At 33.7% G+C, this 26537-nt stretch overlaps 1 protein-coding gene across 1 annotated transcript; it reads left to right on the top strand.

Moving 5' to 3' along the window:
• Positions 1 to 37: 37 nt before the first annotated feature.
• On the top strand, positions 38 to 26537 carry LOC117113889 (centrosomal protein of 162 kDa-like). The gene is made up of 32 exons (XM_033257368.1): positions 38 to 191; positions 1404 to 1502; positions 1684 to 1798; positions 2243 to 2313; positions 2818 to 2902; positions 3768 to 3798; positions 4027 to 4076; positions 4308 to 4524; positions 5722 to 5762; positions 6008 to 6081; positions 6568 to 6592; positions 6794 to 6934; positions 8374 to 8523; positions 9006 to 9541; positions 10063 to 10120; positions 10444 to 10551; positions 10707 to 10834; positions 11497 to 11754; positions 12271 to 12411; positions 12613 to 12725; positions 13080 to 13227; positions 14061 to 14210; positions 14524 to 14685; positions 14808 to 14891; positions 15257 to 15493; positions 16095 to 16375; positions 16613 to 16719; positions 20170 to 20306; positions 20643 to 20867; positions 21901 to 22050; positions 22383 to 22435; positions 23298 to 26537. The coding sequence occupies exons 2-32, from the start codon at positions 1431 to 1433 to the stop codon at positions 23530 to 23532; spliced, it is 4383 nt and encodes a 1460-aa protein (XP_033113259.1). The 5' UTR covers positions 38 to 191; positions 1404 to 1430; the 3' UTR covers positions 23533 to 26537.

The following is a 26537-nucleotide window of genomic DNA, read 5'->3' on the forward strand; positions in this document are numbered from 1 at the left end:
TGTTTTTGTAGAGGGCGCTATACAGATCGCTCTGAAATAGGAAATGCTGTAATAAAGTGCTCTCAAGAAAAGCTTAGTGGAGCGAAGTTTAAATTTGTGTTTATAACAAATGACTCAAATAGTTAGATAAACGAATTCTAGATTATTTCAATGTTGAATTACCGTACAGTACGACACACTAAACATATAAGGTAACTATTAGTATTAAAGATTTCTACATTTTGATAGTGGCCACCACTCTCTAGGGCCGGCCCTAGACTAGGCCTAGGCCTAGCCTAGGCCGAGGCCTACTACTACTACTACTAGGACTAGGCCCTAGGCCTAGACCCGTAGGCCTAGACTAGGCCTACCAAGGCCTAGGGCTACAGAGGCTAGGGCCTAGGCTAGCTAGCTTGTTAGGCCTAGGATATTTATCCCGCTATTTATATATATATAATATAGTAAGCGAGGCAGATTAGAGCTAAGCGATTGTCTGTAGGCTGAGCTATCTAAGGGATAGGCCTAGGGGCTAGCTCAGCCTAGCAGCTCATAAGCCTAGCCTAGGCCTAGTAGTAGTCCTAATAATAATAATTGTTGACTAAAGGCCAACTCAGACAGCGTCGGCCGACGCAGCCCGACGTGATGTGTTGTCACGTCGGGTCTGTGTGAGTTAAACGCAGACGCGATGGTGTGAGTCGGGGGCAGTCGTGTCGTAGAATATTAAACATGTTTAATATTTCTCACGACTGCTCAAGACTGTCCCCGATGATAAATCTGGTCAGGCTGCATCGGCCGACGCTGTCTGAGTTGGCCTTTATACAGCGCATATTGTAGGGAGACCTCTTGTAGTGGGTCACACATGAAACGGGACACATACTCAGGGCAGGCTGCGCGTTCCTTGGGAGAATTCCATCATAATGTTGCAGCTGTAATCAGCACATGGTTGTGTTTGAACCTACCAGGTACCCACTTGTAATCCTGGGTGGAGACACCAGTATAGGAATAGTAAGGCCTGCGCTGGGAATATATCCTCCCTGCAAAAATTTGGCCTAGAAATTTGCCGCGCATTACTGAAAATATGACCGATTTCTGCTCAGATTTTGCCAAAAATTAGGCTTTGGCCTAATCTGTCCAATCTGAATATAACCAATGCAATTATGCAGCAATTACGATTTCGTGCACCTATTTTCATAGCGATTTTCTGCGCAAATTTGGCCGATTTTTTTAGGTATCCTCTGCGCAATTAAAAAACTCTACAGTATGGGAGAGACTTCCGAAGGTAAAGTGCCTTGCCCAAGGACACTAGTGACTTGCACAACTGCTGCGCCAACCGCCTAGTCAGCAGTATGAGTGACAAAGAAAATATAGACTTGAGTATTAATAAATTAGTAAATTTAATTTTTTGTATTCTCACATCAACTTAGCTCAGAAAAAGCCAAACCAGCAGCAGAATGTCAAAAAAGAAGTCACAAAAATGGTCCAAGAAAGATCTTGATAGTGCTTTTGAGAAGTTTCTACAAGAGGTTGGTTTTTTTAAAATTTAATATTAAATTATGTTGTTTTACCTTTTGTTATTTGCTCATTATGAAATCTAATGAATAATTAGGTATACTTTCATCCCTCGTACCTATCCTCTTTGTTCCGTAACTCATAAGAGTGCAAGATGTGTTATCTCCATTTAAGTTTTTATCTTTTGATTCCTAGTCTGTTTCTGATGATTCATTTGATGCTGATCGCTACCATGAAAACTCATCTAAGGTGAAGGAAGATCTACCCTGGTGGATGAAAGAGGGTGAACAAGAGAAAGGCACACCTACAGGTAAGTCCACTCATCAATAACGTATTCTTGTCAATATAGCTTTTGCTGTTACGTACATACCAGTTACTATCTTCATGCATTGTTGTAGAGGACAACGACAAAGCTATGCCATTTTAGAGTCGCACTTGAAAAATCTTGTAAATTTCAAAAATTGCAATATTTCAATAATCCATTCTAGGTTTTAATTTTACATCACACTCATTTTTAACAGGTGATGTTTTCTTGTACTTTTTGACTAGTTGAAAAGCAATCTTTGAAAATCTGTTATTTTAACATACTTAATTTCATTTTATTTTTTTTCCTAATAAAAAAATATGCATTTTTTAAAAATATTAAATGCATACTTGAAAGAACAATAAAATGTTTGCCATCTTACTAGCCAATTTTAATTTGTTTAAATATTTTTAGTTTGTTTATGTCTGTATGGCTTCTTGTACTTAACAGGTGCTAGTAAATGGCTAAAGCCTAAAAAACAATCAACACCATTGAAAGAGGAAGAACACGATGAACCACAGGTATGGCTTCTGACTTTAATATAACATACCGGTAGTTAAAAAATATAATTTTATCATTCATAATGTTCCTTGAATTCTTGAATAATGAATTATCTAAACTTTCGGTTCGTAATATTAATACATTGGTTGTCTACTTTGTGAATACTTACCTGGATGAACCGACTAATTTCCACAGGGGTTGCCTTTTGCAATTCCCTCACGTGTGGGAGCGCCTGTCATTGATTTATGTATTTTGGAGTTTGTTAGGAGCAAGTTTGTTAAGGGGCGATTTTTGTGTACAGTCGGGGCGAGTTTGTAGGGGGAAAGTTTGTTAGGGGGCGAATTTGTTAGGGGGAAAGTTTGTTAAGGGGTGAGTTTGTAAGGGGGCGAGATTACAAGGGGCTAGTTTGCTAGGGGGCGAGTTGACTGGCATCCCCTTGGTCTTAACCAGCAATAAACAGTAGTATGCCATTTATACTATAGGAAAGCTAATTTTATTCATATATTTTGTTTGCATTCTTTTAGGAGGCAAAACCTAAACAGTTGGTTAAGACTGGCAGGCCAAGGGGAGATGCTGAGGTGGCCATGAGCAGAGATAGCCTAGAAGATGGTATGTAAATTTAGTCATGCTCATCCAAGGCTCATCCTATACTCACTGATTGCTCTTATAACCAATGTTCATTACTTGTTTTCTTCCTCATTGTCAATGAAGAGAATATAAATGCAACAACACAGGGCTCACTTCAACATGGGTCAGTTTAATCTTAAGGCGAGACTTATTTTATTCCTTGTTTCGCGTACTTATTTTTTTAAGATTATTGGAGGAGGGTGGAATAAAAATGAAAATAAAATTTTGTTTTCTTATTTAGCCAATAGTTTTGCCAAAATTATCCAGACGGTGGAGAAAATAAAAATAACATTTTATTGGTGAATGTAAAATAGGTTGGTTAAATGCTTCTAATGTATAATATACATAATTATCTTACATTTGGAGATTTCAAGGCAGCAGAGGGCATAATAAAAATTTTAAAAAACTTTTATTTTTTCTGAAATTTCCACTTTTTCATGGTGGCGGGTGTGCTAATTGGTCAAAAATAAAATAATATTTTTATTTGGAATCATCAATATTTTCAGTCGGCCTGTTCGCTAAACAAGGTATAAAGGAAAAGTCTTGTGTAACTGGCCATGTCTATAAATTTCTTCACACCTTGACCATGCTATAATATTCTTCACACCTTCACCATGCTATAATATTCTTCACACCTTGACCATGCTATAATATTCTTCACACCTTGACCATGCTATAATATTCTTCACACCTTCACCATGCTATAATATTCTTCCTGTACCCATAAGGGTGTTGCCTGAAAGATATGTTGTAGATGTAATAATATATTTTTCTGATGTTCTGTGTAAGACAATCTTTTTTTTTTTGACTTTTTAAATTGTGTTAATGACAATCCTCTATTTTTTAGGTCATAAAATTGCTAATAATGCTAAACAAAGGTAGGCATTTTTGTATGTTTATTTATATGAGATTTGATCAAATTGGTTCAGATGTAGAATGATATTGTGATGATTTAGTTGGTGTCAATGTAGATAACAATCAAAATGAGTAAACTTATAAAATATTGAAATAAAATATAAATAATATTATTTTTTATCAAAAATTATTATATTGTTGACATGATAAATGTTATGATTATGAAAAATCATCCTGTGTTTTTTGTTTAGTGACGTGGAATCAAGATCCGAGAGTTTTGATGAAAGCCTTAGTAATACCGGTAAATCATTCTCTTTCTATTAGATAAGGTGTGATAAAAACCCAATACCTTATATAGTGTTTAAATGTGCCGGTTACAGTTCATTGATTCTGTTGAGTCTTCTTCACTCAAGTTGAAACTTTAATAATCGTAAGCTCATATTTGGCTGTGGTGGGGTTGTACATATCTGGTGTCATCTTATTCTTATACTGTATATCAAAAATCAAAATACCTCAAATTAAATCATTGTAGGGGAGGAGTTTGGAGATCATATGTTAGCTTCTACTGGTCCAGAGAGAGGCTACCTATCATCAACTGGCCCAGGCATTGATACCCTAGCAGAAATTGCTGACAAAGAGCAGTTCTTTAAAGATCTGGAGGAGAAAAATGATGGGAAGACAATTGACTTCAGCAAGCTAAATGCTGAGTCTGATGTAACAGGAACACTTAATATGACAGGAAAAACAAGGTACATTGTGCTAATGATCTATTCTGTTAATACATATACTAACATGAAATTGGTGCGTATGTATCCTATTTGGTATGAGGGTGTTCACAATTATAAACATTTTCACAAGTGTACACACATTTGGTTAGGGGGAGAGGGTAGACAAATTTGTGCACTTTTACATATATGCATGAAAATGTTCATTCAATATAACATGGAAAATATTTATAATAAAATTTTATGACCAATTATAATGTAACCTTTGAATATAATATACATTTTTAAGTAAATAAGTGCAGTACTTTAGTTGACTTCACAAAAAAAAAATGGGAATGATTTTGCAAAATCAACATATTTATGTACACTTTCAGAGGGGAGGGAGGGGGTACCGAAAGAGAGTACTGTTTGTACACCTGTGAATATGTTGATTATTGTGAATAGCCCCTAACATATGTAATCAAAATACGAAAGGATTATGTTGTGTCTTTGAAGATACACATTGTTTACAGTCTGTGACACTCCTAGATAGATTATATGTGACCTGGCCCCAGCCCCCCTTTTTGGGAGGTAAAAAATGAAAAAAAAAAGAAAGAAAAAGAAATAAATGATAGCCCACAACGCCTCAAATGTTATTTTCGGGCGTATAGAACACAAAAATTTCTCAGGGATGACCCCCTAGAACATTGTTGTCTCAATCGGCCCAAATTTCGGCCCCACTTTTGCCCCCCCCCTTTTGGACATCTCTGGATCTGCCCCTGGTATACTCCTACATAGATTATATGTGAATGGCTCTGGTAGAACCCGCCGTTTGTTGCAATTTCTAATTTCCCACAAGCACCCAAAATATTTGAAAGTCAGAATTTTCAACATTTTCAGGTTTTTTTCATTATTTAAAAGAAGACATATGGAAGAACATTTCTGCAAATTGTCAATTGCTAAATTTAACTGGAAAGTATATTAAAAAATTTTTTTTTATTCAAATCTTGGAATCTTTGGAAGCTGTGTTCTTAAAACCTACGTAGCTGATATCCAGTGAATTAAATATTCATAACTTTGCTAATACTTAACCAATTTCCATCAAATAAACACTGTATTAAAGAAGTATTCATGTAGAATCTAAAAACACCAGAAAAATCAATTTTGAATTTTTCCTACAAAAATGAAATCATTCTAGTTTCAGTTTTTTTATGTTATTCATAATTCCTGTTATTTTTTAAGGTTACCTTCTGAAAATACTGTTCATGCCAAAAATAGAGAAGGTGAGTCACTCAGTGATCTGTAATTGTATACTTAGATTTGGAAATAATAGGAAATTTTACTCGTAGAAAAAAAAAAACACCCCTTACAATATACATATTAAACACCTGCTTTATGTTGACTAATATGGTAGAAAAAAAATGGATGATTTCAGTTATATTGGATTCAATATATTATAGATATTTCTTGTGAAAAAAGTAATCTACTGATTTACAATAAAGAATTACAATTTAATGTTCTCATTTAGATTTCAGTGAAAGACTGGCTTCACCAAACTCTAATATTGAGGAATATTCCCCTGAAATTAAGAGCAACAAGAGAGTAAGTTATAATTGTTTGTGTTTTATATAATATTTAAATATTAGATCAAGTTTATTTAATGAAATATTAAATCATTTGAAAATATTGTATTGTCGCATTTATTTTTTTGCTTCTGAATTGTATTCTTATATGTATATAAATATACTGTATTACACTTCGTGTATGGAAAAATCAATAAAACAAACATATAAATACAAGATTCAAGATTCATTTATTGTCATCATCATCATTACATGTTGAAATACTTCCATTTGGTTTGAATATTATTGTAAATCGAATAACAACATGCATCAGCAACCTCATCAATCATCATCACCTTCACTACCATTGGCATCATAACATCAGCATCATCATTATCATAGTCATTATAATCATCATCATTGTTATCACCCCCAGTTTGATTTGGCATCATTCACTATCATTATAATTGTTGTGGCCATTCATTCTCATTGATGCCAACTTAAAATGTTTCTTTATACTTTATAGCCAAAGTCCAGCATGCTTTCTAAAGGTAAGATAAACTTGGCTCATACTCCCCAGTACTATTACTTTGAAGAATATTAAACCAAACTTTTATAATCTTCAACTACCCACTCCTCTGACTAAAATCAAAGCATATATAATGATGACCACATACTGTTATTCAGTAATACATTACAAAAACTAGACAAAGTATGCTTTATTAAACTTTTGTCTTTTTTGTGAATAAAAGTTGCACTCTTAGATACAGCTGAGTCCACCCTCAATGTTGGTAAGCAGGAGGACAGTAAGTGGCCAAGTGGAGATGGAACAAAGAGTGCTGTGAGCTCCAAAACAACTGCATCTCAAAGAAAAATGCAACCTGAAAGCCAAGGTATTATACTTATTATCATAATAAATATGTATAATATATTTTTTTTTTTTTAACAATCTTTTGACACAAAGGTACCCCTCTAATTGGAAACTGAAGCCCGAGACCACCCCACATTTTCAGATCCCAAATGTTGTCTCAAATTTAAGGGCAAACTGTAATATGGTAATGGCGCTGGCAATAATACAATCACCCCAGTCATTTGGAACCAGCATCACTCTTTGCAGTATATGCCTAGTCATACTGCATTGTGCCCAGATCAATTCATTCATTGTCACAACATCCACAGAGAAAAATACAGGTTGGGTGTGTGAGTCCCCTACAGATGAGATGAGATGTACTGTTGCTAAATGTTAAACTGAGTAATTTGCATATGAATGTGGCAGTATGGTGTACTTTAGTAGAGGGAAGCAAAGAGTATAAATAGAACAAGAGAGCAAAGTCCCGTTCGTAAAAATGTCATGCCTGTGTAGGACGCCCACTAACGGTTGTATGTTCTTTTTATTACCCAGTGCACAGCGCTGCGCAGCGCGGTAGAAGTACGCCCGCTATAAACTCAGTCAGCAGAAAACAAAATTACAGTATCTTGTGGAGAACAGATAAACAGACAAACTGACCGTGCGCGGTGGAGTACTGGGTAATAAAAAACATACAAGCGTTAGTTAGCGTCCTACACTAGCTGCGTAGGGCGTATCGTTTTTTTACACTCTCAATGAGCGTTGTTGGCTCTCTTGTTCTATTTATACTCTTTGAGGGAAGCTATAACATTTTAGCTCCTTTGGCAATTCCAGTAAATGACCCATCATTTCAAAGCTTATAATGTGGAGAATATGAATATATTAAATAGTCAATTTTCATGTTTTTGTCACCGATGCTGGTTTTGGTATGGCAAACCACAGATTGGTAAGTAATAATGGTGTCATTTAAAAAATCTCATATCATGCCTTTCTTGTCAAGTCAAGTATTGATGAAATTTGGAATGGATGGGTTGATATTGTAAGCGCTGCCATGAATGATGAAATCTCGAGAACTAAAGCTTTGTCTAACTATCAAATTTCATCAAAAAAAGCGTCACATAAAATGTGATGGAACGTAGAGGGGAACACTTTTTTTGATACAATTTGATGTGTGATATGATGTCATTGTACCAATATATGGGCACATCACATTTTTTTGTCACATAAAATATGATAGTGTAGACAAAGCTTTAGGATAATTGGGTTACATTAAGTTTGCGCAAATTATGTTTTTAAAAGTGGCTGCTTTATGTTAAGTTTAAAAAATCAGGTTTAGAGAGGGATCGCGATAAATTTAAAAAAATAAGTAATCAGGTTAAGAACCAGAGCCTATGCTGACTAATCTCGCATCATTAAATACATACTAAACATGCAGTTTTTGCTACATGTTTATTTTTTATTGTTTTTGCCGAAACAATTTTGTAGATTTACTAGACGCAGGGACAGGAACTGAGCTTGAGGCTCTCCATGCTGCTCTGAGGAAAGCAAGAGGCGATGTTTTGTCAGATGGCACAAAGGGTCATGGCTCAGAAACTGAAGAAGATGATGATGATGATTCAATTGTAGAAACGAAAGGTGAGACTTTCAACCAGTTGTAGCTTGATAGGTCGGCCTGGCGTCTTTCAATTCAAAGGTCCGTGGTTCAAATCCTGTTGCACTTTTAGAGCATTACTTCCATCCTGCAAAGTGATTAGAGACTTAAACAATTACAGGATTGAGATCTCAGATGATTTTTAAGCCAATAACGACAACTGTATGGGCTGTAATGTGTGGGCTACCATTTACTTTATATGGACCAGTATAATTCAATAAAAATAAAGCTTGAAACACATGTCCGCCTGTCCGCCAATTAATCCATCTTTACTCTGTATGAGTGTTTTACAAATCAGCACAATCTGCTGATTGCCTGTTGCAGATTGTCAATAAAAATGATCCATTGTGCACACCTTGTTGTATTGCATTCTTGATTGAATCAAGCTATATACTACTACTAAGTCATAGCTTTTGTAATTGAGGAACTTTGTGTTTCCAACCAATAAATTTTTTTTCTTGGGTAGATCCCAATGCTAGAACTGTTGATGATATACTTCGCGAAGTTCAAGAAGAGAGGCAGCGCCACCTAGCTTCAAATTTGAGTGATGATGAGTTTAGGACCAGCGTTGATGGCAGAGGTGAGCATGGACCAGCCTATCGGAGTCAATTCAATGCCAACAGGAGCCTTGATTTAGATTCCAACCCAGAAAGAGACAACAGTACAAGCAACAGGGGGCTTGGCAACCAATTAGCAACTGAGGATGAAGATAATAACAGGGGATTTAGCCTCCAACCAGCCACAAGAAATGAAACTGATAATAGGGGGTTTAGCCTCCAACCAGCCACAAAAAAAGAAACTGATAACAGGGGGTTTAGCCTCCAGCCAGCCACTCAACATGAAGATGTTGACAGGGGTTTTAGCCTCCAGTCAGCCACTCAACATGAAGATGTTGGTAGGGGTTTCAGCCTACAACCAGCACTCAAAGAAAATGATGCTCATGGATTCAGCCTCCGTCCCGCTTCACATGTTCCTAGTAGTGACAGGTTCTTTACTGCTAGTGTAAGTCACATTGTGTGTTAGTTGCTAGCATGGTGGCCTTGCATTTCAGCTGGAGGGCTGAAATCCAAAGTTAACATTAGTTCACCACCTTTTGGAAGTGAATTTTTTTGCCATTGGTCCTGTGTCCTGTCTAATTAGCACCACTGAAAATAATTCTTCAGACTTCAATAGTTTATCCTCGATATGTTTACATGCCAAAAAATCCAACTCAATCCAACTTTGTCCAGTTCTAAGAGAGTGTTCCTTAATCATGCTTGTAATTTAGAAGCAGACCAAGTTCATTCCAAATCTTTCACACCCCACCAGTACCTCTTCATACTCTGGGATTGAAAGAAAGAAACCAAAAAGAATTTCTTGCTCAAGGAAAAAAACAATGAGACAAACTTGGATATGAACCCACTTCTTTTTGATTGACTGCCGGAAGCCCACTTGCTGTGCCACAATTTTCCAGCATGGAATTGAGAGTCTATATTTCTTACAATAAAAAATATAAGCATTAGTTATTATTTTACTTTTCGTAGGCTGATGATGAAGATTCGTTTAACAGACTACCATCACCATCCAAGCCACAAAATAGAGGTATTAAAATGCTCATTTTTGTACAAGTTTAAACAATTTATATTTTTTTTTGTACTTAAATTTCATGTCTATATTTCATTGCTATGGTTTGCAAAAGGATTTATTCTCATTGTAATAAATTAATCATGCAAGGTACAGTGTAGGTGACAATCTGTATTTTAGACGCGTCCCTTTTTTGTGTCAAATTGTAAAACTTTTAAGAGGCCTGGTACATCATAGAATGCAAAACCTTTAACCCCACTCTAAGCAGTTCTAGTCTGTGTTAAAACCAAACTTTTGAAAAAATAATTTCAAAAGGCCATTAAAGCTTTTATTTTTTACAGGTACTAAAGGAAAGTATAGTCACGTGAAGAGTTCAGGGTATGGACCACCAAAGCTGACATCACAAGCAGCATGGTCACCTGCACAGGTGGCTAAACACAAGATCAAAGGTCACTAAAATTGTTTATATCATTAATGACTAGTTTGTACTTTTATATTTTTGATATATTTTTTCAATTCAGTTTTTAAAATTGTATTAATGTAAAAATAATGCATTATACACTTTAAGATAATGCAGTATTTTTATTGACCTTATTCCATTTAGGTTCAGAGTCGGCTAATAGGACAGGTAGAACCAGGGCAGGGGATAAGAACCTGGTGCAGTCGGTAGAATCATTTGCGCACTACATTCAAGATCACTTCAGCCGAGGGAAAAAGTCACCGCCACCAGAAGTGAGTGAAACAAATTATTACCTAAATTTCTAATAGATTTTAAAGAAAATCTTGTGTAATGTATTGAATCCTAATACAAATAGATATCGTAATTCATTTATTGCTAAGGGTATAAAATACTTAATGAAAATCATGAAAGATAGATAATAATCACAATATTGTAGTAGTAGTAGTAATAATAATAATAATAATAATAATAATGGTGGTAATGATAATAATTGTAATAATGATGAAAATAATAATAGTGGTTATTACTATTATTATTATTATTAAAAAATAATAAAATAATAATAATAATAATTATTATTATTTGATGTTTCCTCTTGAGTAGTTTCTCCTTTCTTAAATGTGTAACCCTTTTTTGTTCTCTTCAAACATTTTTTATTATCTTTAAATATTGTAGGCCTTCTATAATTTTAAATTTTTCTGTGCTTTTTGATGGAATTTTGGTGTTGATTCTTTTTTTTCCTTGACCAATTTTAATGTGATTTTCTTGGAATTGTACTTTTTGCGAGCTTTATAATTTCTTTATTTTAACTGGAGACAATAAATTTTATTTTGTATCTTGCAATTGTCAAGTCTTTTTTTTCAAAGAGAGTATTTACTTAACATTAATTATCCAAACCCAACACACATTACTTACACTTAGCCTTAACTTTCAGTGGTCAAACAATGAGCCAAATCTCTCTGCCAGTCTAAAAGATTCAAAGATTCAGATCATCTCACGAGAGAGGGCGCTGGTTGCCGAAGTAGCTGAGTGGCAGCAGAGATGGAAGGAGGAGCAACGGCAGAATTGGAAATTAAAATCAGAAATAGCATCAAAAGAGCGAGAATTTGCCAGAAAGATGGAAGAATCAAAATTGCATCATGAAAAAGAGCTTTTCAAGTTAAAACAAGATAATTTTGTCTTACAAGCAAAGGTAGCTTGCTATTCAAGTCTTTTTATAGTGGCTTCTTTTAGAAATAGAACTACTGTATTAATATGGATTCCCATCAGTAGGAATTTAACCTGACTGGTTTTTACTAAATATGCAGTAGGTCTTGAGATAATTGGCTTTGTTAATAATGGCAATAGAAAGTTGGAGCTTGCTAATTATTGTGCCTACATTAGCTGCCTCTGGTCCTCAGGTGCTCCTGGATCCCAGTTGCTCCTGGTTCCCAGCTTCCTCTGGTTCCAGCTGTTTCTGGTCCTCAGGTGCTTCTGTTTCCCAGCTCAATCAATCAGTCAGTCAATATATTGGACCCACTTTTGATTCAGTGGCACTCATGCAAAAATAAAAAATATATTGAAAAAGAAAATTACTTAAAATTACAAAATACAAAGTAAAACTGCTTCGGTTGCCCAATAACTAATCCCACTTATTGGTTATTTCAGTACTTTTTTGTGTTTAAACTAACAAGTTTACTCATGTTTGTTATCGCTATTCCATGTGAAGGTCAACAGTGAAGAAGAACAAGAAAAAATGAAGAAAAGGTTGGCTTCTGGAAAATCTGTTGATGAGATTAGCAAAGAGGAGGTGAAGCTGCTACACAAGGAGGTTATTGAGCAAGAGACACTTCTACAAGGATATCAACAGGTATTGTACACTATTATTTGCAGTTTAAGAAGTTTTTAGTTTAAATCACCCTCTTTGTGGCAAATAAGTACCAATGGAATAGAATGTTATAAGGCAGACTCTTTCGAAAAAAACTTGATTATTCATGTGCAAGATAACCAGATTAAACTTTTCCTATATTATGGTTTTTGTTATTATTTTATGGTATTTTTTGTTCTTTAGGAGAATGAACGTTTGTATAGTGAAGTGAAAAAGTACCAACATATTACAAAGGAAACTGAAGAGAGATTGTTTAAGGAAAATCAGAAACTAAATACAGACATTGGCAACCTGAGGTATGTTTTGGTTATACAAGTTATTATTATAGTCATCATTGTTGATCTCTTTAGCATCACCACAACCACCAGTGGTTTTACCCCAAAAACCATATTTTTTGTTTTTGTTTGATGTTTTTGTTATTGATACTCACCACACAAAACTTCAAGAAACATCGTCACAATCACCGCTCTCATCAACCTCTCTATCATATCAGCCATGGACATTACGCTCCAAGGAAACCCACATTTAAGCTAGTACTGCTTGCTTCTGCCTTTTGCGAATACTTATTCTAACTTATATTTTTAAATCTTGTCTCAAATTATGTTGAATAATTTATCTACAATGGATGTTCTGAATTTTATCTTTCACAGAGAACAACTGGAGCGGAAGGAGCTAGCCCTCAGGCATAAGGGAATCATCACCAGTGACAGAGCACAAAAGGACATCAAGGCTGGAGCCACCGCTGTGTTAGGAGCTGGACGAATTGCTCAATTGGAGGCTGAAGCTGTTGAAGCAAAGGTAATGAAATAATTTGTCTAATTACATTGATATTATATAAATAAATTATATGGATAATTATTTCTGTAAGTGTCAATTAGGAAAAATTATTTAAATTTCTTTGTATTAGAAAAAGATATATAAAATATGACTTAATATAAAACATACTCCAAATAAAGTAAGACTTGTCACTGTGATTCAATATTTCAATCTTTTATTTATGAGTAACAAACGTGAGGCCATAACATTTTTAATTCTTCGGAGTTACCATACTCATTTACTTTTGAATAATCAGTGGATCCTTTAGATGAAGACATGGTAAGGACATTTGGAAATGCAAGCAAATCAAAACTATTGAAATATTTTGAATCCTGAAAGTGACAGTCCCACGTGTCCACACGATAATTGTATGTGAGCCTGTATTCATTATTTTACATTCTTGTTCAATAATCAAAAAACATTTTCTGAAACAAACTAGCTGAACATTTGTATTCTACGTGAAGCATACAAATATCACATGAGATTAATATCTGAAGGGGACATGTAATTGATTGCGTGCATTTATCACGTTACGCCAGTGTCCAAGGGAAACAGCTAATTGATTGCATGCGAATATCACAGGAAACCAGTGTCCAAGGGAAATTGATTACATGCAAACATGTGAAACCAATGCCTAAGGGAAACAGCATCTGACTTATCAGATGAAACCACTGTCCGATAGAGACATGTTATTGATGGATAATAATCACTGAATCCAAGTAATTTGTTTCCCCACATAGTACTGTACATATTAATGAATCACCTCGCATAGAAAATTTAACACCAGAAATGTTTTAAAAATTGTTTATCTGTAGATTGTTGAAGCAGAGTTAAAGCAACGGATTCGCCAATTGGAAGAGGGAGAGAGGGAGGTAAAGAACCATATAGAGTTGATGGTACGGGAACGAAACCTAGCTCAAGAAACCATCAAAGCAATGAAGGATGAAAAAATCAACGAGTTTCAGGTATTTTAAAGAAAAAAAAAAAGAAATTAAATTGCATTTGTCTGTCACCACCCTAGAGTATTAGATGGGTACTTGGTAGGACAACCTAAAGTGACCTTTCCCCGCCCCCTTCCACGCACTCTTTTGGATTTCTGGGTCAGGCTACTGAACTGGATATACAATTCTTCCTTTCATTTTACTAGAGGGTACTTATCGCTTTAATTTTTTCTGGCATTGATTTGATGAACTTTGAAGTGATTTGAGGTTAGATGCTATAAGAATCTCATTATTATTATTATTATTATTGTTGTTATTATTATTGTTAAATCTACAGGCACTTCAAAAGACCTATGACGGAGAAGTAGATAAGCTGAAAAAGAAACTGAAGTGGTATGCAGAAAATCAGGATTTATTAGATAAAGATTATCAATCACTGAAAGAGAAAGATGAGCAACTGAAGATGCTAAGAGATGAATTGGAAAATTATAGAAAAGAGGTAAAAATTGATGTAAAAGTTTGCTTTAATTCTAATAAATGCCATTTGGTGGTGCTTCCCAGGGTAATTTCACACAGTGATTTTCACATTTAAGAATTTTTTTACTATAATCTCTCTTTTAGAAAAGCCAAAAGTCCACAGAGACACAGAGGAGAGCTCAAGAGAGGGCAGCAGATGCTCGTAGAATACAAGACCTTCAAAGACAGGTTAACATTCAGATTATTGATATTTTTTATATTTTAGATAGTTGTTTAATATTATTAGTATTATTTTCATTATTATTACTGTATTATTTTCATTATTAGTATTATTTTCATTATTAGTATTATATATTGATGTGAGTTTGCATCAGGAAAATACCATAGGAGTAATGTTTTGCCTTACCTGATGTGTTATTGTTCCGAATACTCGGTACGTACAGAAGGTATAACACGTCAGGTAGGGCAAAACATCACTCTTATTAGTATTATGGTTATAGTATTATTTTCATTATTAGTATTATTGCAATTAATAACTTAATTTATATAAGAACATTGACAATCACAGCATTAATATTTTGAATTGATTTTAGGTGAAAGAGATGGAGGAAATTATCAAGAAACGATATCCAAATTCTCTACCTGCATTAATATATGCAGCAGCATCTGCTCCAGGCCAGGCCCAAGATAAAGATGCTCCTAAGGCCAAGTCACACACCATGTCGTACCTGGAAGGTAGGGTACACAAGCTGGAAGAGGAACTTGAAGAAAAGGATGAAGAAGCTAAGAGAGGGCTTAGGGTTATGGAACAGAAATTTAATAATGTTAAGGTTAGTTTATTATAGTTCTTATAATAAGTATAAATATATACCGTACATATATTTTTTCATATTAAGTAATCAATTTGAGAAGTTTTTGTTGTAAAAATCTATAAATCAGCAATATCTGTTTTCGATTATTTATTAACAACTTATTTGATTTTGATAACACGTTTGCTGCCAGGGACTTAAGTTGACAACTGACAATGTTACACTCAGGGACGCCATAGACATGAATTCATGTCCACACCTTTCCAAACATACCACTATTGTATTTCCTGTAATTTCGCTGGCAGTTGGTTCAGGGAAGAACCCTGAAACAATAATATAAAATGAATACAGTACCGTTCATATATCATTACGTTTGATGGGAATGATTTTCATTATGGTGGAGCCCTTTATGCCTTGGCGTATTGGCAACAACTAGAAAAAGGTGTTGTCAGGCAACATGTTAAATTAGCAGTTCAATATTTTTAATTGAATTTTTTACATTTTCCCACAGATTTTACCAAAGACAATATATCCTAAACATGGATTATCATAAATACATTACAATTATATAATATATTATTATTTTTTATTATGAAAATTATTATTATGAAATTTGTATTAGATTCAGTATGAGGAAAGGATCAAAACACTTGAGAATCAATTATTCCAGTACACAGCAAATCCAGCATCAACAACTAGTCGTCCCCACACCAGTGTCATGGTGCTACAAAAAGAACTACAAAGTGTTAAAGAACGTCACAAAACCAAAATCCAGAGTATGCAAGAAGAAATGGAGCTTATGCAGAAAAAACTAGCAGGAAAGAAGGAGACCAGCAACAAAACTGAACCCTATAAAACAATTGGTGTGCAGCCTAACCAGGTCCAATTAAAACAATTGACAAGGTGTGTGTGAAAAAATAGTATCTTTTCAAATCAGACCAAACTGTTGTTAAAAGATATTTTAAAGAACTAATTGAGACAATGGTCTGAGATTTTGCCTTTACAGTTTGTTATCCTAATCTTAATCACATTAATTTCACAATCATTATTATCATCATCATATTCACCATTAAGCAAAAAAAAAAAAAAGACTTTCATTCTGATTATTTTTAATATTATATAATTTCCGTTATACTTCAGTGAATTGGAAGAAAAGACCCATGAGATGGAGCTTTTGAAGGCAACTTGTGAGAAATTGATGATGGAGAGAGTTGCAACCATGACAACCAATACAGGACCAACCAAAAGTAAGCTTTTTGAATGTTTACCCATTTACAATGTTTATGTGCTTGTGTCTGTGGGGGGGGGGGGGGATATATATATATATATATATATATAGTATACCAGTATACTTTTATTGCATAAATATATACACATTATTGCTAAATAAAACATTTAAAAAGCAGAGAATTGCTGTATCGAATAATATAACACCTACTGTAATCCTGTGTTTAGTAACTGGTACTTTAATCTCATTAGAATCTCGTTAGTGTGTCGTTAAATGTGTTGGTCTGATGCAGCACTGCGCATTACTTGGAATATTCCCTCTGGGAGCATCAGAAATTACACATTGTGTGTGTTAGTGAATGTGGAGCTGTTGACAAGGTTAATAACCTTGCAGCATGTACTTTGACATGGTGTTGGAATTATTGGTAACTGTTTATTTTATAACTATCATACTTCTTATTAATAATTGGTTATATTGTATAATACTTCACAATAAATTTTTATTCAATCAATTTCCTTTATCATATATATTTTTTTTTTTACAATTACCAATTCAAAGATTGATTGAAAAGCCATCAATTACAAGCAAGCTTTAAGTTTTGATGCCCTACAAAGAAAGAACAATAATAACTACAAAATAAAAATAAAAAGATAATAATAGAAGACGATTCATTTATAAATCAAGATTCTTAAAAAAAAGTGTAATAATAATATGACAAATACAATGGAAAGAAAAGTAAAATTTCAACCAAGTAAAGTAAAGATTACCAGTTTTATCTATATTTGTTAAGTAGTCTGTTATGTATTTCTCTTTTAAATAAACTAATACTTTGTAGATTTTTTATATTGTGTTCTAAGCCATTCCATATTTTGGCGCCTCTATAGCTGATACTGTATTTATAATAACAGCTGGAGCCGTATTAGTCAATAGTATACAAATATTGACTGCTCATGAGGGGAATGGTAAAATTTATTGCCTCGAGGTGATGTGGAGACTGTAGCCTATCTTACCAAGGGCCCAATCGAAGTTCGAAAAAAGGCCACAGGCTCCACATCACCAAGGGCCAATACAGTAGATTTCACTGTTCCCCGAATCTAGAGCAGTCAATATTTGTTTTATCATACATAGATTCTACAAGACCTAAAAAAGTACTTACTTCCTAGCCTAGGTTAGCTAGAGGCCTAGGCCTACTACTAGACTACTAGTCTAGGCGATCAAAGAGTGTGTCTTGCTCATTTCCTCAATTTCAACAGCACCCATCGTCTTGCAATATTTGTCGAATATTGACAAGACAATTTTTAATTTGTCTTTTGGTGCTTTTGCAAACAGCTTCATCAAGAAGTAATGCTAGGCTACACCTTCTTCATCCAGATGCCCGAACTGTCAATACTTGTTTTATATACTTCATACATAGATTTTACAAGGCCTAAAAAAGTACTTACCTAGGTCTACTCTACTACTACTCTAACTAGGCAATCAAAGAGTGTGTCTAGGCTGGCTCTTCTTTGCTTATTTCCTCAATTTCAACAGCACCCATCGTCTTGCAATATTTGTCGAATATTGACAAGACCCATTTAATTTGTCTTTTGGTGCTTTTGCTATCGGCTTTATCAAGAGGTAATGCTAGGCCTAGGCTAGTCCTTCTTCATCTCGAACTGCCAGCCTCCATAATTGTTCATCATCTACTTGCTGATCCTTGACGCCGTCAAGGGGCAATCTTGTCATAGAGGTCGCAGTCCCCTTTACCGTCAACAGCGCGATGTTAAGTGGGCCTAGGGCTTGCATCGCGACAAGTCAAAAAATACTGTACTATTTTTCAGAGGAATAGTACTTTTAGTGCCCGCTTTTTAACCAATCAGATGCTTAGAATCTATGTATGAGGTATATAATACTTTCTATTGCCCGCTTCTTAACCAATCAGATGCTTAGAATCTATGTATGAGGTAGAGTATATAACAATACAAATGAAATAAGACAGTAGCACCTTCTCTAGAGTAATTTATTGAGACATTTAGAAGCTTTTGAATGTGTTTCACCCTTTTTCATGTACCTGTTTACTTAGTGTCTCCTGCTAAGTACTGAACCTTACAGTGTAGAGGATTTTACTGAGCTCCAACTAAATTAGTATATTTATTCATCGATACATAGTGAGATACATAGATAACATACATAAAGTATACATAGATATAGTGTATAATACATAGAGCTGCTTTACACTCACATAGATAGGTACATTACATAGATATAAATACATAGATACCTAGATTTATACGTATATAAATAGGTATGTATATAGATACATAGATAGGTACAAATATATTTTGTATAGGTACAGTAGGTGTACTGTAAATACAATGATAACTATGGTAATGTAAAATAATGGTTTTAGTTTAATTGTAAATTATAGACAACCCCATATGGAATAGTTGATTTATTAATAATAATAATAACAGTGTAGTTTTATATAGTGCCATATCCATCTAATAATATAAAATGCTCAGGGCGCTTGATATGTGGACTATTGTTCTCTTCTACCATCACTGTTTTTAATTTATACTGTATAGAGAGAATGCAGAATATATTAAATACATGAATGAATACTAGCAGGTGTTGCTATTTCAAGGTGTTTTTATTATTTAAACTTGAATTAGTGGTTCTAACTAATGTTATTCAGATTTTCTACTGGTACCATATGTGTTGAGTGAGTGCATAATTCCATATTAATTTCCAAACATAAGTAACAGTTCTCCAAGGATTACTTTATAATAATAATAATAATAATAATAATAATAATAATAATAATAATAATAATTGAAAATGATAAATTGTTATTTATTGATTTAAGTATTTATATACTTATTTATTATTTTTATCAGTACATATTTTAAATATAAATTTTTACATTATGATCTTGTAAATGGAGATCAGCCTTAAAGTTCTTTGAACTTATTTGACCTCCATCCACACCCGTTTCTTTTAATCTTATGTAAGTAATTTTGTCTGTATTAAATGTACAACTGTATATGAATTGATATGTGTAGAAAATCAAATAAACAAACAAACAAATAATGATGATGATAATAATAGTGGATATTTGTATAGCGCTGGTATCTGGCAAACCTGGTGCTACATACTTGGACATGTCTCGTTCATTAATTTCCTGCATCCCTAAGGGTCTCTTTATGTCTTACCTACCCAGAAAGCGGTACCAGCTACTTTCGTCTGTTTACTTATTTTCATGATGACAAATAAATTGAATTTTAGATTGGAGCACTCTTGTTTTTTAGGCTGAATGATTTGGCTGTTGATACAAAATGGAAGACTGAAAATCCAAAACCCAAAATGACACCAATAGAAATTGAATTGGAGTTGCATCCCCTTATTCTTTTGGTAACGAGAAACAAACATTTTTATTTCATTGTGAATTATGTGACTAAGAATGATGATGATGAAGTTCATTTTCATGTAGGCCCATCTGGGAGCAAACGTGGCAAAAAGTCAGGCACTCAACCAGATGAAAGTCGGGCAAAGGTGTACCATCCAGACAACTTTGCAGGCCTTCACATATCAGAAGTTGTACAGGAAAATGACAGGCTAAAGCAAGAGGTTAGGAGAACAATGATTTTATGATCATTACTAAACATGAATATTTATTAAATATACTTGTTGACTAAGTTTTCCTTGTTTAAAATTTGTTTCATAAAAAGGCGAAATTGCCTTACATTCTCTATTGCCTTTTAAATCCTAAATCCTTTTTCTGGCAGTTTTGTTGCTTAGAGGCAAAACAAAATTATATGCTCCAGACTCCTTTCCCATTAGAGCCCCTTCTGTGTCTAATTGTATTTTATCGTTGAATGCAATTTGGCCGTATACAGGTTTGGCACTCATCAATTTGAAATCAAACACTTATGATCCACAATTTTGAATTTTTAAATCTTTTAGTGCAATAGATTATCGTTAGAAATGGAGCAGCAGCGACTTAAATTACAGGCCTCGCTTGCAGAGAGTGAGGGCGCTATTAGACGAATTAAGGAAGAGAAAGCAGAAGAAATAGCCAGACTGAAATCTGATCAGAAATCAGAGATTGAGAGGTTGATAAGTAATGCTGCAGTAAACAATTCTGAGTCGGCAAACTCTAAGCTGAGAAGCAAGGTAGAGACACAAGAGGTAAGGCTTTGAATAGTTAGCAGTGACGTAGTGCTTTCAGGTTCCCACATTCCAAACTCAAGTCGTGGGTTCGATTTTAACAAGTGTAAGAATTTTATCTGGACTAAAGAATAACTTGTGTACATAAGACTCATAATTGGTCCAATAAATAAACTGTCTTTATAAGTAAAATATAAATCATGATTTGTAATTTCCCAGTTTTGGCATTAATTTCTGTAAATTTTCATTTCAGTTTAGTTGATTTTACTTATAACAAACTTTATCAATAAAATGATGCTGCAAAAGCAATCGGAGCTCAGCAAACATAATAACATAACTTCTAACAAACAACTTAATAAACAACAAACAACAAACTAACATAAAAACTTCTACAACCTTAACTTAAGTTTATTGCTCACGTCTTTGAAAAAAGACAGACTAAGTAGTAGCAAATATAAGAGAAAAATACTACTGTTTTTTTTCTTTCACTTGGTAATCAGTTTTAAGGAACTCATTAATATTCATGAACTCATCTAATTCATTCCATGTGTAGATAGGTAGAATTAACTAGGATAGAGTGAAGTTACCAAAATGAAAGTGGGCTCAGCTCCCATATTATAGAAAGATGAACAACTTTCGTGAAATATAAACCATACAGATGAACAGATTAATGTCATGTAAGATTAGGTAATTTTTAATATGCTGTATTTTCCACTACATTTGTCAAACAAGAGATTTTAAAATTCTGTCCACTTCAGTAATATCCTTATGTTATGTAATTTGAGAAATGCCACAATTTGACCCACTTATGAATGCTCATTTTTCATTACGGTAGTATGCTCACAAAAGTTAAAAAAAAAACTTAGCAATAAGGTCATAATTATTCGTACTACATTTTTTAAATAGACATTTTAACTCTGATCCTTCTTTTCATACTCGTAAATTGTCATCTGTAATATATTGATTTCATGAACATTTAAGCATGTTTGCAGCAATTGCAAAAGTAATACTCCCACGATAGAATAAATCGGTTTTTTTATGCTATGTTCTCTAGGTTACCATAAGACATCTCCAGCAACAGCTATCAAGTTCTCGTATCAGTGCCGATGCCCTTGCAGTTGCTAAGATACAGGAAGAAACTCTTAAAGTTCAGGTGGAACAGTTAACAACAGAGTTACAAGAAGCAAAAGCATGTCACAGTCCAGTGAGTTCAGCAAAGTTTAACTTTAAATTATGACTTTCAAGTTATGAAGATGCGATGAAAGAAAATGTATTAGATACTTACTGCCCAGGTGACTGAATAAGCTATTGCCAAGGTGACTGAATAGGCTGTTGCCTGGGTGACTGAATAAGCTGTTGCCCACCAGGTGATTGAATAAGCTGTATCTGATGTCACCAAATAGATACACTTTAAATAATGACCGCTTAGTATTAGATATAAATATAACAAATTCTAAACTTAGAATCTTATAAAATCAACTAAAATGATCTTTATAAGTAAGCCTATGCTATTGAAATTATTTATCTTACATTCAGGAAATGAAACATTTTGAAGCCCTACAAGCCAAGATAGTTGCCATGGAAAACAGGTTAGTATTCTGTCGTCATAGCACATGTGCACAAAATGGAACTAGGTTCACTGTTCAAAAAACTGTAGAGGATTTTCCATGGTAGGCCCACACTGAGGCTGCCTGAATTTATTTTTTGGTTTTCACCACACATACATACATATGTACATTTACTTATAATAATAATAATAATAATAATAATAATAATAATAATAATAATGATGTATAGGTGTAATTTTTGCCCTACCTGACGTGGAAATGTACTGAATACATCTGAAAACAACTGCAAAAAAAATTGCAAGTTGTTCTCGGGTGGGACTTGAACCCACGATCTCCAGATCACTAGCCTGGCATCATACCTCTAGACCACCGAGCTTGCGCCTGATGGCCAGGGTTGAATTAGAGTCCAAGTAAGCAGCGGGTACTGCAGTGTTGATAGTAATTGTTATTGTCGTGATGGAATAATAGACAATAACTGGAGTCAGGAGAAACATGTATAGGTGTAATTTTAATAATGTAATGTATTACTGAAAATAAGAATAAGTTAAGATGAAAATTTATAATCACATATAATGACATTCAATTACTGTGATATATTCAAAATTGAACTCTGTTCATACTATCAAATTGTATGTGACAGTTGTGTGACTGCCCATATATGGACATAATAAATGCTTTTGTCACATAAAATTTTATAGTGTGAAACAAGCTTTATGTTCTTTTGCCCTTTTCTGAATTAGCGATGTTTAAACAGACATTCGAAGGCATTCAATTCTAACACTTCTACTCAGTCCGTATGTGCTAATTTTGACAATTACTTTTAATTAATTTTATAATGCTGGCACTCAAGTCAATAATTTCTGCAATTTGATATTAATTGCAGACGTTTTGACCGCGAAAAAGAGATGAAGATTCTTATGGAACGTACTCAAGAGACATTACTGGCTGAAGCTAATCAGCAATTAGCAAACTACAAGCAACTATTGCTCTCCAAAAACACAGAATTACAGCGATTCCGTGCGGAATTAGACTCCATTTTGGAGGTGCTAAAAGAACTCCACAATCAAGGTGTTATATTACCCACAATGCCTTCTAAAACTACCTCATTGTTAAGGTGACAGAATCTAAACTGGAGTGCAGTCAACAAAGTTATTATTATTAAACCAATTATGAAGGTACATGTGTTAAAACAGGAGAGCTGTATTGATTTGAGTAGTTCACTGGCATTTTATTACTTACAAAAACTCAGATTTTAAACTTAATATGTTTATTTCAGTTCAACTGTACAATTTACCAATATATATTATATTTATGTTAAATGTCTAAAGATTAGTTTTTTTTTGTAATATAATAAAAATATTTCCATCTGCAATTATTGAACATGTGGCATAGGGAATTGCAGTAGTTTTAAGTCGAGGAAATATTTTATAGAATGTTTATATCAACTACACTAAAAATATATAATAATACAGTATACAGTACTAAGATGTTCCAGTTTTCACTTAATATGAGCAGTTAGCTTCTTTCCATTAATACTTTTAAAATTAATAACTGTTTTTTGAAAAAATGTATAGTACTATACTGATAATAATTAAAGGAAATATACACTGATATTTAAAAACAAGTCTGGCGCCCTCTATATTTGTCAGAAACACTTCCAGTTTATTGATATACTGTCTGCGCTGCATCAATAAATTTTTAAAAATATAATTCACTATTTTAATTTATGAGCTTTCATTGAAAAATTAGAATTTGAAAATATTCTTCTCTCCAAATATTTTTTTGCGTATATTTGCATATAAATTTATTTTTGCATATATCTTACTGTTTAAAATCTTAAAACCTTAAAATTGCATTGGTATCTTTTGGAAGAGTGGGGGAATCTCCGGATGCTTTTGTTCATTTTAACCCTTGTTTTGTGGATTTTTGTGAACATGCAGCTACTATAAGCGCCTCTTTATGGTGGCTAGGTAGCCATGTACCACGCCCCCTATTCAGCACAATGACATTACTGGTTATTATGGGTTACTCTACTTTTCCCATTACATTTAATGTATAAATTGAATATTTAATGGTTTTCATATTTGTTCACAGACAGTATACATTAATTGATGTAGTTAATATAATTCAATAACAGTATATTAAAAATAATATCTGTAATGCTGTATTTAATATATTTTATAATCATATACAGTACCAGTATATAAGATAGTAATATCTTTATCACTTGTGAGATTTGTTCACAAGCATTGGAAACGTACTGAGCATTCAGTACAATAATATGTCAGGTAGGGCAGACATCAGTCATACTATCTTTATTACTCTGTAGTTGATATATTTTATACTGTAATATAAATTTGTTTTTGTTGTATACAAACAAATAATTTACAATTAATACAAATAATTCAAACAACATGATGATTGTTTGAATAAACTGTTCATAAGAAATATTGTATTCATGTGTTCATAAGAAATATTGTATTCATGTGTTACAGTTTTGTGCCAAACTCTCCAGATGTGTCCTCAATTCAGCAGACAATCCATCATCTTTTCCTTTTGTCCATACAACTTATTTCCACGGTATACTTAAATATGTCTCCTTCAATCTCTGCCCGCATGATCAAGTTATATACCCATGATTTGGGCATGTATGGGTTTTATATGACAAATGTGCCAATATTTGGGCAAAATAACATAAGTGTTATTCTCATGTAAAAATGTAATAGCCACACATACATTCAATTTTGTTAGGTGCATTAGATGCAAAATGAAGCTACGCATTACATTGCAACCAATCACAAAATGGGGGCTCATTATGTTTTTTTTAAGGAATTATTATTTAATTAAATGATTGATTACAGACTTAAAAATTGAAACCAAGGGATTCGTGAATTATGTAGGGTCAGTGGGATGAATAGGTTATATCTTACTGTGCCACCTTCTAATTAAATCAAGATGAAAGGTTTAATAATTATGAGCAACTGATTCTGCCGGCTGTGTATTAACCATAAATTGCTTTGTTATTCATAATTACTGTACATTGATGTCACGCTATGGAGCTAATTACACCATGAATAAATGCATCATGTACTGGCACTCTGCCGATAGTTAAGCTGGTAGTATTATGTATTTTGCATAATAGTCATAAAACATGTGCTAATGGTATTTACATTTTAACATGTTTACTTATTCTGGCTTATGTAATGTTTTCTTATGAGGAACCATTTTGTGTCATCTTGCTAAGCGTTTTGATTAAACGCAAAACTGATTGAGCCCCGTGGACTTATAATTAATGCTGAGTTTTACCAGGATTAAGCCAATAATGCTTAGGATAGGAGGATTCCAACCATGACCTCATAACGGAAAATCATTCATCGTTGTGTAAGCATGACGTCACAACGTATTTTCATGTATCACTTAAAATAGTATGTATCTTAAATCATATTTTATGATATTGGATCCTTGAATCGTGTTACCTATTCCATTTATTTCGAAATGCAATACACATGTAAATGTTCCATTAAGAAAGAATGTCATAATAATTTGACGTACCGTTAAAAACAACCCCCACGTGCACTAACAATATTATAAACATTCGCTCTTGAATACAACTTGCTTTTAAAACAAATCAGGTTAATACAGAGGGCCATTTGCTCGTAACAGTTGCAGCCCGAAATTGTCAACTGATCGCCTCAATGCGTGTGGTATCGGGAGTAATGTTATCTCATTAAGATGCATGTTATCTGGATTTCTAGTCCTTTAATCTAAATTTCTAGTAATTTATGGATAGTGTATGGAATTATTCTTCAAGTCGGTCGATACTTGAGTCGACTTTGAATATATATCAATTATGTAATAACGTACCGTCGTGGCCTGACGTCACTTCTACGATTATTTTAGCGCAATTAGAGTATTGCTTCATTAACTCTTGTGTGTCTTACAGTATCAGTGCTAATACAGGATCATCAACTATCTCATGCAAAGACTATTAATAACTTCTGAGCCATGCGAATCATAACTGTTTTTGAGATGTTAGGCCTATATAATAATTGTTTATTTCCCATGAATCCATCGGTATTACTTCTTGATGAAATACATATTTACCAAGTACGTGTAAATTTAA

The sequence above is a fragment of the Anneissia japonica genome, unplaced genomic scaffold (genome assembly GCF_011630105.1).
Source record: "Anneissia japonica isolate Jap-2015-1 unplaced genomic scaffold, ASM1163010v1 scaffold1417_len1240632_cov203, whole genome shotgun sequence".
Taxonomy (NCBI): domain Eukaryota; kingdom Metazoa; phylum Echinodermata; class Crinoidea; order Comatulida; family Comatulidae; genus Anneissia; species Anneissia japonica.

Bases quoted from the DNA above. Each gene is read 5' to 3' on its own strand.
- LOC117113889 (XM_033257368.1), top strand. From the start codon at position 1,431: ATGTCAAAAAAGAAGTCACAAAAATGGTCCAAGAAAGATCTTGATAGT. The intron at 10,835-11,496 runs GTGAGTGAAACA...CTTAACTTTCAG, and splicing joins AAAAGTCACCGCCACCAGAA to TGGTCAAACAATGAGCCAAA. The intron at 22,051-22,382 runs GTGAGTTCAGCA...TCTTACATTCAG, and splicing joins CAAAAGCATGTCACAGTCCA to GAAATGAAACATTTTGAAGC.